Here is a 14694-nt window from a genome sequence, read left to right as displayed (position 1 = left end):
CCAACACAAACTGGGGGGGGCTCTCAGTGCCCATCACAGCTGACGGCTACTGAACACCAGTGACCTGGCATAGGGCTAGGAACGTGCACGTACACTGTGCCTAACATGCTCACAGTGGTCCGGAAAGGTCCACACACGAGGATTCCTGCTTCCCAGAAGACAAGACCGAGAGGCACAGAGAGGTCAAGTCACACAGCCCCCTGGAGGGAGGGAGCTCAGAGTCAGACCTGGCTTATCCAGCTCCAGGAGCAGTTTGTATCTGCTTTCCTTATTCTGGGAATTGCAGACTCACTAGGCATGGGTTTTCCTGGGAAAAGCACCCTGGACCTGGGAGGGTCCAGCTAGATCATGTAGAGGCTGAGCACATCTCAATGGTTAACCCTCACGGCTTCCATCTCTGTAGCGTTAGGTTAAGGCTGAGACGAGAAAAAGTGGGAGGAACCTGTGGGAAGAACTTAGTGCTGGAACTAGGAGAGGGGAGACAAATCTACCTTTGATGGGACCCCACAGGGGTCTGCCTCCTGGGGCCAGTCAACACAACCCAGCTGCAAGACCAAAGACGTGCACGTGCACACACACACACATTTTAGGTCACATGCACACCCTGCCTGGTGTCTGGGCTGCCTTTGATGACAACTTTTTCCCAAGGACATGGAAGGAAGCCTTTTTGCCTTTGCCACTAACCTAAGACCTTACTGCCTAAAATCCAGGAACCGGTGGCTGGCACTGCACTCTTGGTGCTAAATTCCACGCATCTTTCTGGAGTAGGGGTGATGGAACTTTCCAGAGTCTCTCTGAGGACACTTGGTACTTAAGACTCATTGCGTGGTCCTTCTCCAGAGAGGGGGGAAGGGGGTGGAGTTCCTGGTTGTGCCAAAAGGAACAGAGATGCTGTTTACAGTGATAGTTCATGCTTCTGGTATTCCCAACCCACTCTTTTTAAAGACCCTCTTTCGAAAGCCGTACATTTTGTGGGTCAAGAAGCTGTGTTTTAGTCATACCGTGGGTACCTTCTGGGGTGTAATAACAGAGGCAGTTCGGTGTACAGTGGAGCATCTCAAGTAAAAAGATAGGAGAGGCTGTTCGTTAAATCATGCCCCGTGGCCCAACTCCATTCTGACACAGCAGTTCTTAAGTCACCATTTGGGTGTTTTTCACTAACACCTGTTCCACACAGTGGCGTCACTGGGGGCGGAGGGGGGGTTGCGGTGCTGGGAGGTCACCGTGTAGGAGGGCATGATTATGTTAAAAAATGTCAGAGGTATTATCTCAAAGAACAAAAACAGGTTTTAAGAATAGCCTGGCTGTGTTAGGTTCTAGAAAGCTAACCTGATCTGTGTTTTTGGTGCCCTCTCACCGGCCCCTCCCTCTCTCTCTTTCTCTCTTTTGTAGTTAATGAAATTATCAGGAAGGAGTTTTCAGGACCTCCCGCCCGAAATCAGACGTAGAAGAAGCCATTAGCAAGACACCTATCCTAGCTGACCCCTGGAGCCTTCCACGGCCCCTTCTCCTGGCCTCTCTAGTGTCCATCTTCCGGCCCGGAGGCCACGTGGGACCATGGACTGGCCGAACACGAACTCCTTATTCAGGACTCACCACCTCTCTCTGTGAACATCAGAGAGCACACCACTCTGCCTTTTGAGTTCTGTTCTAAATCCCAAAGAGCATCTTGGTTGACTTTCATGGTGTCCCATCCAAACCTTAAGTGCCTGCTGACCCCAAACACATTCTGCACAAGACCGCCCGGTGGAACCCGCCCAAGAACGGATAGCCTGGAGCCGGGGGCGCAGGCTGGGGAGGGGGCCGGAAGATGGGGGCACGGTGATTAAACCCCAGCCCTTGCATTCATTTTTTCAGGTCACAGATACAGCTCTTGTACCTTTTGAAGGAAAGGAGTTCCCAAACAGAGCAACCCAAGGAATGGGGCACAAGAGTCCGGCTTACAGGCTGAAGAAAACCAGAGAAGCCGGGACCATCCATCCTTAGGGAATCGCCCGTTCCACAGTGGGGCCACCGCTAAAGCTTCATTTTTAAATTTTCTGATGCTGAAGCAAAAACTGTCTGGCTCATACAAGATCACCTGTTAAAACTTCCCGGCTTTAAGTTATGTGTACTTTTTCCCCCTCCTCTGCTTCAAAAAGCTGGCCAAAGGTGGCCAGAGGGGGGGCGCTCGCGGCCAGCATCTTCGTCCTGCAGCTGGAAGCTCACAGACTGGAGGAGGACACCTGGGCGGCTGGGTCCAGGCAAGCTGCACAGCTTTTTGATGTTCCTGCTTGCTTTCTTCTACCAGCCAAAGTGCTTTTACATAAAGTAGCTAAGAAGAATCTCAAGCATGTGCATTGAATTTTGAGAAGAAATGGCAGATGGGCAAAAGCAACCCCCCCCCAAAAAGTGCAGGTATTTTTATTAAGTACAACTGTTGTGAAATGTGGCCATTGGCGGGCCTAAGTGTTTCCGTGGGTGGGTTCCCCCACAACAGAGGAAAACGGCTCAATTCCTTCTCTGACCTAGACTCAAAGTGAGACCCTCAGGCTCAGGATTTGGTCCCTAAGTTCAGGGGTTATTTTTACCTGAACCCACTGCAACCCCTCCTCGGCCCCCAAAGACGCATCTGCATTCGCTGCTTCATCACAAGAGTGACCTGAGTAGAAACGAACCCACTCATGCACCCCACTTAGCTCTGCTCAGACCACCTGCAGGGGCTGCACGATTCCTCCCCCCACCCCAGTCTCTCCACAGAGCACGCCCACGGTCCGTCCCCTGGAGTCTTCCTCCTTTGGTGCAGTTTTTGCAAACAAATAAAACCCTCAAAGTTCTTGGCAGGTGAGTTTTTAACCACACTGATGTGTGCGTTTCCATTTACGGCAGACACCCCAGGACAAGCTGGGGTTTCCTTTTCGGCCATTGAATTGCTTGCCCAGGAATCCACACAGAGTGTAAGTATTGCTCGCACTCTTTAGAAGGCTGCCCTTAGCAGGTGTGATTGAGACATCACTCTAAGAAAAGGATCATGGCAGTTAAGGGCCCTAAGTCCTAGCTTTCTCAAGTCTACCCACAGATAAAACCTTCCTGAGGACTGGGCCGGGAACCCTGGGCTTGGCGACCAGGGCCCGGTGTGTTTGTTCCTCCAGAGACAGGACAGAAAGCCCAGGATGGGGGCCTTTGCAGCCACGTGTATGTAACCTTCGGGTCAAGACCTAGCATTTCTTTTCCTCCCAAACAACAGGGGACTTTTCCGCCCACCCCAAGCCGAGTTTAGCAAAATTCTTTGAAACAGAATGCCAGTAGGAAGCTGACTGCAAAATTCTTTCTCATTAATAATAAGTTCCTTATACAAGCAGCTTTACCTAAAGAACTGTCTCTCCAGCACTCTTGACTTCCCGGGGGAAGGGTTAAAGCGTCTGGTGAGTGATTTGTTCTCACTTGATTGGCGAGGAGCCGTGTTTTGCACATGAGGGAACTGGGCTTTTCCTCGGTTATCTGAATGTCTGACCCAAGTGCCTTCCTGCTATTGTAGCAAAATCGCTCAGCTTCACCGTGCACGGGGGTGAAAAAGGACTAACGCGTTTCCATCGCTATTCTAGCCCTGTTAGTGAGAAGGGCCTCCTGGTAGTTTACGTTCCTGTACATCTATCTGTACGTGTGTGTGTGTGATACACACACCAACTCGTTTTTATTTTTTAAAGACAGCCTAGCTGGATATTATAGGAAGCACTTTCATACGCCAACTATACCAAATAGCAAAGGAAAGAGGAACAGAAGCATTAGAGACAAACAGGCAAGAGAACGTGTATCAGGACTGGACGGCAATCGAGAAAGTTCTGTCGGTCACAGACGCCAGGAGGAGGTTTTGCCAAGGGCAAGTTGCTCGAGAAGTATTTCCAGTTTGGGAAGAGGCAATAGATCCTCTAAGAGAAGGAGAAAGGAAGGATGTCTCACCGGTCGTTGGGTGTGTCGCATGTGTTCTAGAGGGATCTGTTAGGTCGAGGTTTGCACTTGCTACATCCAAAGCAATGTAAATATGTAGCACTTCCAACGGAAATCTACCCTGTTGCTGAATGTAGTATATTTCCAAAGTTTGCAAGTCTTCCTATATTGTACAAAAATAACTGCTGCTTGATAATATATAATAGCAACCCAAATTCGTATGTTATTAAATTTTATTTTCTTACCTGTATTTTTATGCTTTTTCTCTGTCCTCAAAATATCACATCCTGGTTGGAGTTAGAAAATATTTATAAGTGGTCAGAAATCTTTTTAAGTGTCTCTTTTTACAAATATGTGGATGGGTTTTTTTTCTCCCCCTAAGAGAAAACGATGTATTCTTGAAGACTTGTTAATCATTCCAGGAAAACAATCGAAAAAACAAAACCCCACCTCAGAGCCTGTCAGTCACCTGTCTCCTACAAGACAGCATCTCCAGAGAACGGAGGAGGGATGGCTCTGGAGGAAGGAAGCACCTGTCTTGCTCGAGGACACAGCTGACTTCAGTTCCGAGCCTCCATCTGGTCAATGAGGAGAACTTTCAAGTGTTTAGATCCCCCACCAGAAGTGACCGAGTAGTATTTTTGACTTAACAAGACTGCCCGGATTGTAATGGAGATTCTAAAAAAGTCCACGTTCACAGACGTGCAGGCTAACGTTTACAGAGCTGACCGAATCCTGGGAGATAAACCCCTGTACGCATTACTCCAAGGACATCCAGAGTTTTCCAGCAAAGACACAGCCTAGGCGAACCAAGTCATTTCCTTCTAACAACTGGGAAGCACTGATGTAGCCTTTCTTGTTTACATCTGGTGGCCAAGCCATCCCTCTCAGGAAGCCAGCCTTGGCCAGCGCGGGAGCTGTCACACATAGACAGATCGAAGCTGAGGAGCTCCGATTTGTCACTCTGGACTGAAGGGAGGCTGAGTTTATTTTCATGTCAAACCGTTTCCAAGTGCTTTTTATTTGTTGAGAATTGAAGGAACGTCAGGGCTCTGGTTAACAACTTTGTTTGCTTTATGTTTGTAAGAGGCACGGGGGTGGTGACATTCTTGACAAACTGGGGTAAACTTTCCTGAACTCACTTTTGGAGGGCCAGCCCCTTAGCAGGTACCCAACACATGGTAACCTTGGGTTTTCCCACACTTGGGGCTTGGGCATTAAACCTCATGGAGCCAAGCCAGCGAAGGAAAATGGTTTTCCTGCAGCCCAACTAAATGCTTGAGAAAAAGAAGCATCACAAGAAACTGTAATTACAAACATCAATTTCCCTAAGCTTTCACAAATGCCTTGAGCTACAGCCAACATCACTGCCTTAACTCAGTTTGTTTAAAAACAAACTTTTCGGATGATTGGCGAGCTAGGGGCACTCCCCAAGCCAGCTCCTCTGAAAGTGAGCAGGGGTGTTGGGTGCTGGAAGAAAGGTTTGACGCCCTGCCTTTACGCAGTGGTTGGCCAATGAGAATGAACTCCACCTGCTTCACTCAGGCTTTGGATGCAAATGATGCTGTTTCGATTAGGAGGTGCTTTCAGCACTTTGATGGGCCTGAGCAGACAGAGGCTGTGGCTGGGACCAGCTTAGCATCCTGACACATTTTGTCAAAGAACCTCACTTACCCCTGTTGCCTCTACAGCCCTCAGAGGGGAGAAAAAGTTGAGAATGTCCTCTCCAACAAATAAAGAGTCTCTCCCACGGGGTGGTGCTAGAAGGCTTAGGTTTTGAAAATCTTGACTGTTAAAAGGAGTTTGAATACATCACATTCCTAGGTAAGACGTTTTTAATCTCCAGTTTAATGTAGTTTATTTTTGCTATATGTAAAGTATTTTTATACGGCTTGTATCATGATAGTTTAGCAATAAAACAGTTGAAAGCAGCGGCTACTTTGGTGTATCCTTTCTGCTCGCGTGATGCTGCTCAGACACCCCCTTTACACTTTGAGTTCACACAGCAAGGAGCACTTTCTGTGTGCACGTGCGGTTTACCCCCCCCCCCCCCCCCCCCCGTCTCGGCCCTATGAGGTAGGCGCTACCCATTTGACATCTAGGTCCCACGCTTGCATTTCACAGCAGAAGCCCAAGGTCACGGAGGCATGAGGTCCACCTGGATTTGTCCAGTTCTCTCCCTGCTCCCTCCACCGCAGCTCGGCTGCAATCCGTGTCTCTCCACCTCTTTGCAAGGAGCACCCAGGTCCACAGATTGCTAGTGTACACCTCGGGCCAGCTCGCAGGGGCTCGCAGAGCATTTACAGCGAGTGGGGCTGAGCTGGTCATTTGGAAGGCAAAAAATGGTCTTCTGCCTGACTATCTTACAAAACTCCAAAGTTCTCAAAAAAAGTATCTTTTACTATCAAACCCACAAACAGAATTAGATATTATAAATACAAGAGTTTTCCAGCTGGCTGCCTCCTTAAAACAGCATTTTCTCTTTACAGCTAAAGCATCTATGAGATGTGAAAAAAAAATGCTACTTGTCTTCACATAATACTGTTCAAACTCCAGCCCACCCTTCAGTGCTTCCCTTGAACCCCAGGGAAGCCCCTGACCCAGGCCTGTGCTTCACGGACCACTCCCCTCTCCCCGCCCACGACCCTGCGCTTGGGAGAGCTTCTTGGGGATTTCCCAAGTCCCTTCCCAGTGCCTGGAACCCACGGTGCCATGTGGGTACAGTGCCCCAAGCATACACAGGGTCCCACATGGGTTCTGGCTGGAGTGCCTTCCTTGAAATGCCCCAGGTCCCCCTCCGGGACCAGCTAGTTGCCATTTCTCTTCAGGGCACAAGGTCAACCAGATGCCCCAAAGAGCTTCAAAAACCACACCTACAGGGTCCCAGCCAGTCTGCAGAAGAGCTTCCTGTGAGCAGACTGCTCCTGACGGCCAGCACAGCATTTTTATTTTGGGGGGAAATCATGTGAGATTGGGCCACGAGGATGGTGCTGAGACATTGATTTGAGGTTGACTCAAACCACTTACCAAGACAGGACCCCCATAGAAAATATTTCCCCAGGCCCGCCCACCTTAGGGCCAACTCCGCCCCCTTAGGATTTATGCTGTAGCTGCAACCAACTAATTCTCCAAATTAATTCACTTTCTGAAAACCTTATGCCACTGTTCCCAGAATAGAACCCTGAATCGTCCTAAGCAGAAAACAAGGATAAAACAATTCAGCCATTTAACGGTAAGTTTGTGCTCTACATTTACGTGAGCCCCGCTTGACAGACACCATCAAATTCAGCCTATGCCTCAGTTTCCCCAGATACAAAATGAAGAATCTGCAATACCAATAGCTAACAGATTTACAATTCACCCAAAGCTGGACTTCATTTCCCCAATATCTGGAAGGAAATATTCAGAGTTTTGACAACAGGTCTTGAGTTTTTTCTGACTAGATCATTGAAGCCCAAACTTGAGCTAATCCAATTTTCAAATCCTGAAACAAAAGGGAAACAAACACACACTGGGGCAGCCAGCCTCCCCTCCTTGGGGAGACTGTCCTCATCTGTGAACGTCCCTGTCCGTGCAGCAGCGTGGTGTAGTTTTGTCCTGAGGAGGAGGAAGAGAACTTACAAGTGGGAATTTAAGAAGTAACAAGACTTACAGGAGAAAACAAAATGCTGACTCCTACACAGCCTTTCAAGTTTATAAATGGGAAGGAAGCTGGTTTCTTGGCAGGAGCAGGTTGAATACGAAATAAGCCTGTGAAGGAGGCGTAGACCATTAAGGGGCCATTAAGAAATGAAAGCAAAGTCATTTCTTTTGTTTGAGGAGCCCTGGGAGCTGTGTTGAACCAGAGGAGTTTGCTGTAAGCCTCATGCTGTATTTATAGACAAAGATGAATGAGGTTGGATTGAACGGTCTCCAGAAAAGGCTTCCCACTCTAAACCATCTCTGCCTTCATGTGCCTGGTAAGATTCAGGCCAAGTGTGGTCAATGGCCCAATGTGGAGTTATCACCAAAGAGATGGAAACCCCGGCCCTATCCCAGGATTTCCAGGAATTCTTGGTTTACTAAAAGTTTTTAACCTCAAACTCTGCACTGAACTCCAGACACAAAGTACAATGACCATCTGATCTTGGCTTTTCTTAGTGGGGAGGGAGGAGCTACTGATGGGATTCCCCAGGAAACACCCCCAGGCCACATGGCTGCTGGCTTCTGCTGGTCCTCAAAGTGTCAGGACAACCACGGAGATCTGATCACAAGCCCTCTGCAATTAATACCATCAGGACAGCTCTTGAGGAGAAGCATTCATGGGATGATCTTGGCACCGGAGTTTACATACACCCTCACACATACGCTCTCCAGACTCACGCAACTGCCCCTGTGACTTCTCCACCTTGATAACTGGGAGGCATCTCCAGCTCAACATGCCCCGGATCTTCCTAATTTCCGGTCTCCTCTCCCCACCCTGAACCCCGACACTCTAGCACACCCCGTCTTCCCCATCAGTTTACGGCAACACCGTCTAAGCAGCTGTGTATTCAAAAACATAGGAGTGACCCTGGGTCCCTCACTGCCCTCAGGCCCCACACGTCAGCAAGTTTTGGTGGATCCATCTCCGAGTCCACACCTCTTTGCTTCATGCCTACTGGACCACCTTTATCTTCTACCTGGACAACAGAGCAGCGCCTTCGCTGCCCTGGCTCACACCTGTCCTCGCTGCCCCCACGGTGGCCAGAACACATCACACCCATGCTTAAAGCCTTCTAATCGCACCCCTTTGTATTTATTTTCCCCCCAACTTTATAGAAGTATGATTGACAACGTGTGCATGTTTAAGAAACACAACATAGTATCTTGATACATGTTAAAAGCTGTGAAATGATTCCCCAAATCAAGCTATTTAACACATCAGCTCACATAGTGACTTTTTTTTTTTTTTGGTGGTAAGGACATTGGAGATCTACTCTCCTAGCAAATTTCAAATATATATATATATATTTTATTAACTCTAGTCATGATGATGTACGTTAGGTTTCCAGAACTTACTGATCTCAGAAAAAATTTGTCCCCTGTGACCAAATCTCCCTGTTTCCGCAACCCCCATCCACGGTAACCATCATTCTACCCTGTTACTATGAGTTTGATGTTTTTAGATTCCACATATAAGTGGGATCATACAGTGTTTGTCTTTCCCTGTCTGGCTTATTTCACTTAGCATAATGTCCTCCAGTTTCATCCATGTTGTCTTAAACAGTAGGAGGTCCTTCTTACGGCTGAACAATATTCCATTGTGTGTGCGTGTGTACGCATGTGTATACACGCCACACCTTTAGCCACTCCCCCGCTAACAGGTACTTCGGTCATTTCCCCATCTTAGCTATCATGAGTGATGCTGCAATGAATGCAGGGCGTGCGGGTCTCTCCTCCAGGTCCTGTTTTCCTTTCCTTTGGGTATGTGCACAAGTGGGATTGCTGGAGCACGTGGTAGTTTAGTTTTTGAGGAGCCTCCATACTGTTTTCCATAGTGGCTGTGTCAGTTTATATTCCCACCAACAGTGTGTTTAAGTGTTCCCTTTTCTCCTCCTTACCAGCACTTACTATATTTGACTTTCTGATAATGACCATCCCAACAGGGGTGAGGTGATATCCCACTGCAGTTTCGATCTGCACTTCTCTGATGATCAGAGATGTTGGGCACTTTTTCATATGTCTGTTGGCCATCTGCATGTCTTCTTTGGAAAAATGCTTCTTCAGGTCCTTTGCTCCCCACCCCCACCCCTTTTTTTGTGCTATTGAGTGTATGAGTTCCTTATCTACTTTGAATAGTAAACCCTTACATGATCCATGACTTGCAAATATTTTCTCCCATTCTGTGTGTTGTCTTTTCATTTTATTGATGGTTTCCTGTGCTGTGTAGAAGCTTTTTAGTTTGATGTAGTCCCACTTGTTGATTTTTGGTTTTTTCCTTTTTTGTTTATGCATTTGGCACCAAATTTGAAAAATCATTGCCAAGGCTAATGTCAAAAAAGCTTTCCCATAAGTTTTCTTCCAGGAGTCTCATGGTTTCAGGTCTCACAGGCAAGTCTTTAATCTAATGTGTTGATTTTTGTGTATGGTGGGAGATAAGGGTCCATTTTTATTCTTTTGCACGTGGCTATCCAATTTTCCCAACACCAGCATTTTCTAAAGAGACTACCCTTTCCCCATTGTGTATTCTTAGCATGTTTATTGAAGATTAGTTGACATATATATGCATGGGCTTATCCTATTCTGTTCCTTTAGTCTGCCTGTGTTTTTTTATGCTAATACTGCAGTGTTTGATTCCTATAGCTTTGTAATGTAATTTGAAATCAGGAAGTGTGTGGCCTCCAGCTTTGTTCTTCCTGCTCACCATAGCTTTGGCTATCTGGAGTCGTTTGTAGCTAAGTACAAATTTTAGAAAAAAACATTGGAATTTTGATAGGGTTTACACTGAATCTATTGATGACTTTATCTAAGACAGACATTTTATTAATATTCTTAAAATCCTTGAATATGGGGTATCTTTCCATTTGTGTCTTCAGTTTCTCTCAGTGTTTTATAGTTTTTAGTGTATAGATCTTCACACTCCTTGGTTAAATTTATTCCTATGTATCTTGTTCTTTCTAATGCTATTGTAAATGGGATAATTTAAATTTTTAAATTTTTTTTATTTTTTAATATATTTTTATTGAAGTAGTCAGCTTACAATGTGTCAATTTCTGGTGGACAGCACAATGCTTCAGTCATATAGGAACGTACATATATTTGTTTTCATATTCTTTTTAATCATAAATCACAAGATATTGAATATAATTCCCTGTGCTATACAGTATAAACTTGTTTATTTTACATACAGTATATATAGTAGTTTCTTTTTTGAATGGCTCATTATTAGTATATAGAAGCACAACTGATTTTTGTTTTGTGTCCTGCAACTTTAGCTGAATTCACCTACTCTAATAGATTTATTGGTAGTCTTTAGGACTTTCTATATATAAGATCACGTCATCTGCAAACAAACAATTTTACTTCCCTTCTGATTTGGATGTCTTGTATTTTTCTTGCCTAATTTGCTCTAGCTAGGGATCCTAGTGCTGTGTTGAATAGAAGTGGAGAGAATGAAATCCTTGTCTTATTCCTAACTTAAGAGGAAAATCTTTTCATTGTTGAGTATGATGTTAGCTGTAGGCTTGTCACATGTGGCCTTTAACATGTGAAGATATATTCCTTCTATACTTAATTTGCTGGGAGTTTGAGATCCTTTTATGATATTTTGTCAATGCCTTTTATGTATCGTGATAATTATATAATTTTTAATATGCTATGTCACATTTATTGATTTGTATATGTTGAAACATCCTTGCCTCCCAGGGATAAATCCCTTGATCATGGTGTACAATCCTGTTAGTGTGCTGTTGAATTTGATTTGCTAGTGTTTGAGGATTTTTGCATCTATGTTTATCAGGAGTATTGGCCTTCAATTTCCTTGTAGTGTCCTTGTCTGGCTTTTGTATCAGGGTAATGCTGTCCTCATTAAATGAGTTCAGAAATATTCCCTGCTCCACAATTTTTTGGAAGAGCTTGAGAAGGACTGGCATTAATTATTATTTAAGTGTTTGGTAGAATTCACTATTGAAGCCATCTGGTCCTAGGTTTTCCTTTGCTGGGAGTTTCTGATTACTGATTCAATCTCCTTACCAGTAAGCAGTCTTTTCAGATTTTTCCTTCCCTCACAATTGTCTTGGTAACGTGTATGTTTCTAGGAATTTGTTCTAGGTTATCCAATATGTTAGCATGTTACTGTTCACAGTAGTCCCTTAATGATCCTTTACAAGTCTATTGAATCAGATGTAATATCTCCTCTATTTGCAGAGGACATGGTATTATATATAGAAAACCATAAAGATTTCACCAAAAGCATTAAAACTAACAAATTCAGTAAAGTCACAGGATACAAAAATCTTTATACAATAATCAGTTGTGCTTCTACACTAACAAACTATCTGAAAGAGAAATTAACCCCATTTACAGTCTATCAAGAGGAATAAATTTAACCAAGGAGGTGAAAGATCTATATACTGAAAACTGTGTTACTGATGAAAGAAACTGAAGATGACACAAATGGAAAGATATCCTGTGTCCATTCCACCCAAAGCTGTCTACAGATTCTATGCAAATCCTGTCAAAATTCCAACGGTATTTTTCACAGGAAAAAAAAGTCCTAAAATTTGTATAGAACCACAAAAGACCCCAAATAGCCACAGCAGTCTTGACCAAGAAGAACAAAACTGGAGGCATCACACCTCCTGATTTCAAATTACATTACAAAGCTATAGTGATCACACAGCACGGCACTGGCATAAAAACAGACACACAGGTCAATGGAACAGAATAGAGTGATGTTCAGTATCACTAATCATCAGGGAAATGCAAATAAAAACCACCATGGGGTATCACTTTATACCTGTTAGGATGGCCATTATCAAAAAGCCAAAGATATTAGGTCTTGGTGAGGATGTGGAGAAAAGGGAATCCTTATACCCTGTTGGCGGGAATGTAAATTGGTACAGCCACTATGGAAAACAGTATGGAGGCTCCTCAAAAAATTAAAGATAGAAACTACCATATGATCTAGCAATTCCACTTTGGGGTATGTATCTGAAGGAAATGAGAACAGGATCCCAAAGACAGATCAGCTTTCCCATGTTCATTGTGGCGTTACTCACAACAGCCAAGATACAGAAACAATTGAGGTAACTGCCAATGAATGAGTGGGTAAAGATGTCTGCTCATATATCCAGACACTCACAATGAAGCATCACTCAGCCACGAGGAAGACAGATACCCTGCTGTTTGCATCAAGATGAAACTGGAGGACATTATGCTAAGTGAAATAAACCAGGCAGAGACACAAATACTGCATGGTTTCACTTCTAGGTGGAATCTAAGAAAAAAAAAATATAGTCAAACTTATAGAAACAGAACAGAAAAGTGGTTTCCAGGGGCTGGAAAAAATAGGGAGAGGTTGGTAAAAGGGTATAAACTTTTGGCTGTAAGATACGTAAGTTCTGAAATCTAATGGAAAACATGGGGACTATAGTTGATATTGTGTAACTGAAATTTGCTAACAGAACGACTTAAAGGTTCTCACACACACAAAGAGATCAGTATGTGAAGTGATGGATGTGTTCATTAATTAGATGGGGGGATCCTTACTCATCATGATGTATACTTTAAATATCTTACAACTTGGTCATACCTCAATAAAGCTGGGGGAAAAAATCAATGTTCTGTGGGAGAATGACTGTCGAAGACTTACTGTGCCACTGTGCTGACTTCCCCCCACCCCCCAAACCTGCAGCAGGCAGCTCAGCCACTCAGATCTGAGACCATGCAGGAGCTTCAATGTCCCATCAGTCACAGGACTGAGAACTTCCCTTCCCACTTAGAATGATGCGGATTTCTGACCAGTTTCCTTGCCTGCCTCTTCTCCAGACTCACCTCTGGCCACACGTCAGCCTGTCTTCTGTTCCTTGCCCAGTCCAAACCCTTTCCCATCTGTCTCTGCTTTCCTGAGACCTGAAATGCTCTGACCCCTGAGGCTCAAGGATCTGGCTCTCCCTCATTCTTTAGGTCCCCAATCAAACATCTCATCCTGGAAGGACTTGCCTGAGCACGGCATGCAACGTGGGATCTCCCTCCACTCTGCCCACACCCCTCCTCTACCAGGAGGACATCTACATAGAACTCTCCTGTTTGCATAACCATTTGTTAGTTTACAATCTGTCTCTTATGCCTGTACATCCCACGAGAAGGATAGTCTTTATTGTTAGATCGACACCACATACCCAGACACCACCCTCAGGAGGCCCTCTGGAACTGTGTCCTCGATGAACAAAAATGTCTAAGTTTCATGCACGCAAGTGACACTGGGAACGATGGATTCATCCAGAATGCACAAGAAATTAATCATTTCTTAATATTTAACACATTTTAAAAGACCGAACATCTGACTCAAGAAGGACTTTTCTTCTGTCCCACGTGGCTCAGTTTATTCACTATTACACATCCGTGGATCCAGGCCGTCTTCTAGAAAGAGCCAGCTCCCTCTGCTGCAGACAGTCATAAAGACCATGACTCCCCAGGACCCTGGAGCCCGCCAGGCTCTCATCTGCCTTCTGGCACCCTGCCGGTAAAATGCTTGCTGCTGTGGTTCAACAGCTCCTCGGGGACAGGTGAGGGCAGAGCGGCCAGCCAGCTGCTTTTTATGAGCCAAATGTGAACCACGACCTCCCCTGGGGAGTCTGTCTGACAAGGTGAGTCATGGGACTGCAGCGGGGCACGCGCTCCCACTCGTGTGGACACGTGAACATGAACCGGGGCCGGCGCTTCTCTGTCTGGTCCTCCCCAGGCGCACCTGCAGCCCTGCCGCTCCCAAACCCACCTTATTACCCTCCACGTGGGGCACAGGAGCCGGGGCGCTCCGTGGGCACTGCTGCCCCCACCACTGGCTTTGCAGAAGGTCCTGCCGACACCCACACCCTGGACCAACAGGGACCAACGCTGCCGAGAGCAGGGCCAGGCCAGGCCCCCACGGAGAGTTGTGAAGGGCGGGGAGTCCCAGACGCCACCCCTTCCCACCTCCCAGCACCCACGGCCTCACCTGCAGGGCTGATGGTTTTGCTGTTTATCCCGTAAGCCGCCCCTCATCTCCCACTCGCTAGCCCCTCGAGGCTCGGCAAGCCCCACCTT

At 45.8% G+C, this 14694-nt stretch overlaps 1 protein-coding gene across 5 annotated transcripts in view; it reads left to right on the top strand.

The window, feature by feature from the left end:
• Nucleotides 1–5858, top strand: part of NFATC2 (nuclear factor of activated T cells 2) — a 146430-nt gene extending 140572 nt beyond the window's left edge. For all 5 annotated transcript variants that reach the window (XM_032461383.1, XM_032461384.1, XM_032461381.1 and 2 more), the window contains one exon: nucleotides 1393–5858. In XM_032461383.1, coding sequence (XP_032317274.1) covers nucleotides 1393–1448 — 56 coding nt within the window. In that variant the 3' untranslated portion in view covers nucleotides 1449–5858. The remainder of the gene's footprint in view (nucleotides 1–1392) is intronic.
• Nucleotides 5859–14694: the final 8836 nt, after the last annotated feature.

Source organism: Camelus ferus, chromosome 19 (assembly GCF_009834535.1).
Source record: "Camelus ferus isolate YT-003-E chromosome 19, BCGSAC_Cfer_1.0, whole genome shotgun sequence".
Taxonomy (NCBI): Eukaryota; Metazoa; Chordata; class Mammalia; order Artiodactyla; family Camelidae; genus Camelus; species Camelus ferus.
This window is presented reverse-complemented; position numbering and strand designations above follow the sequence as displayed.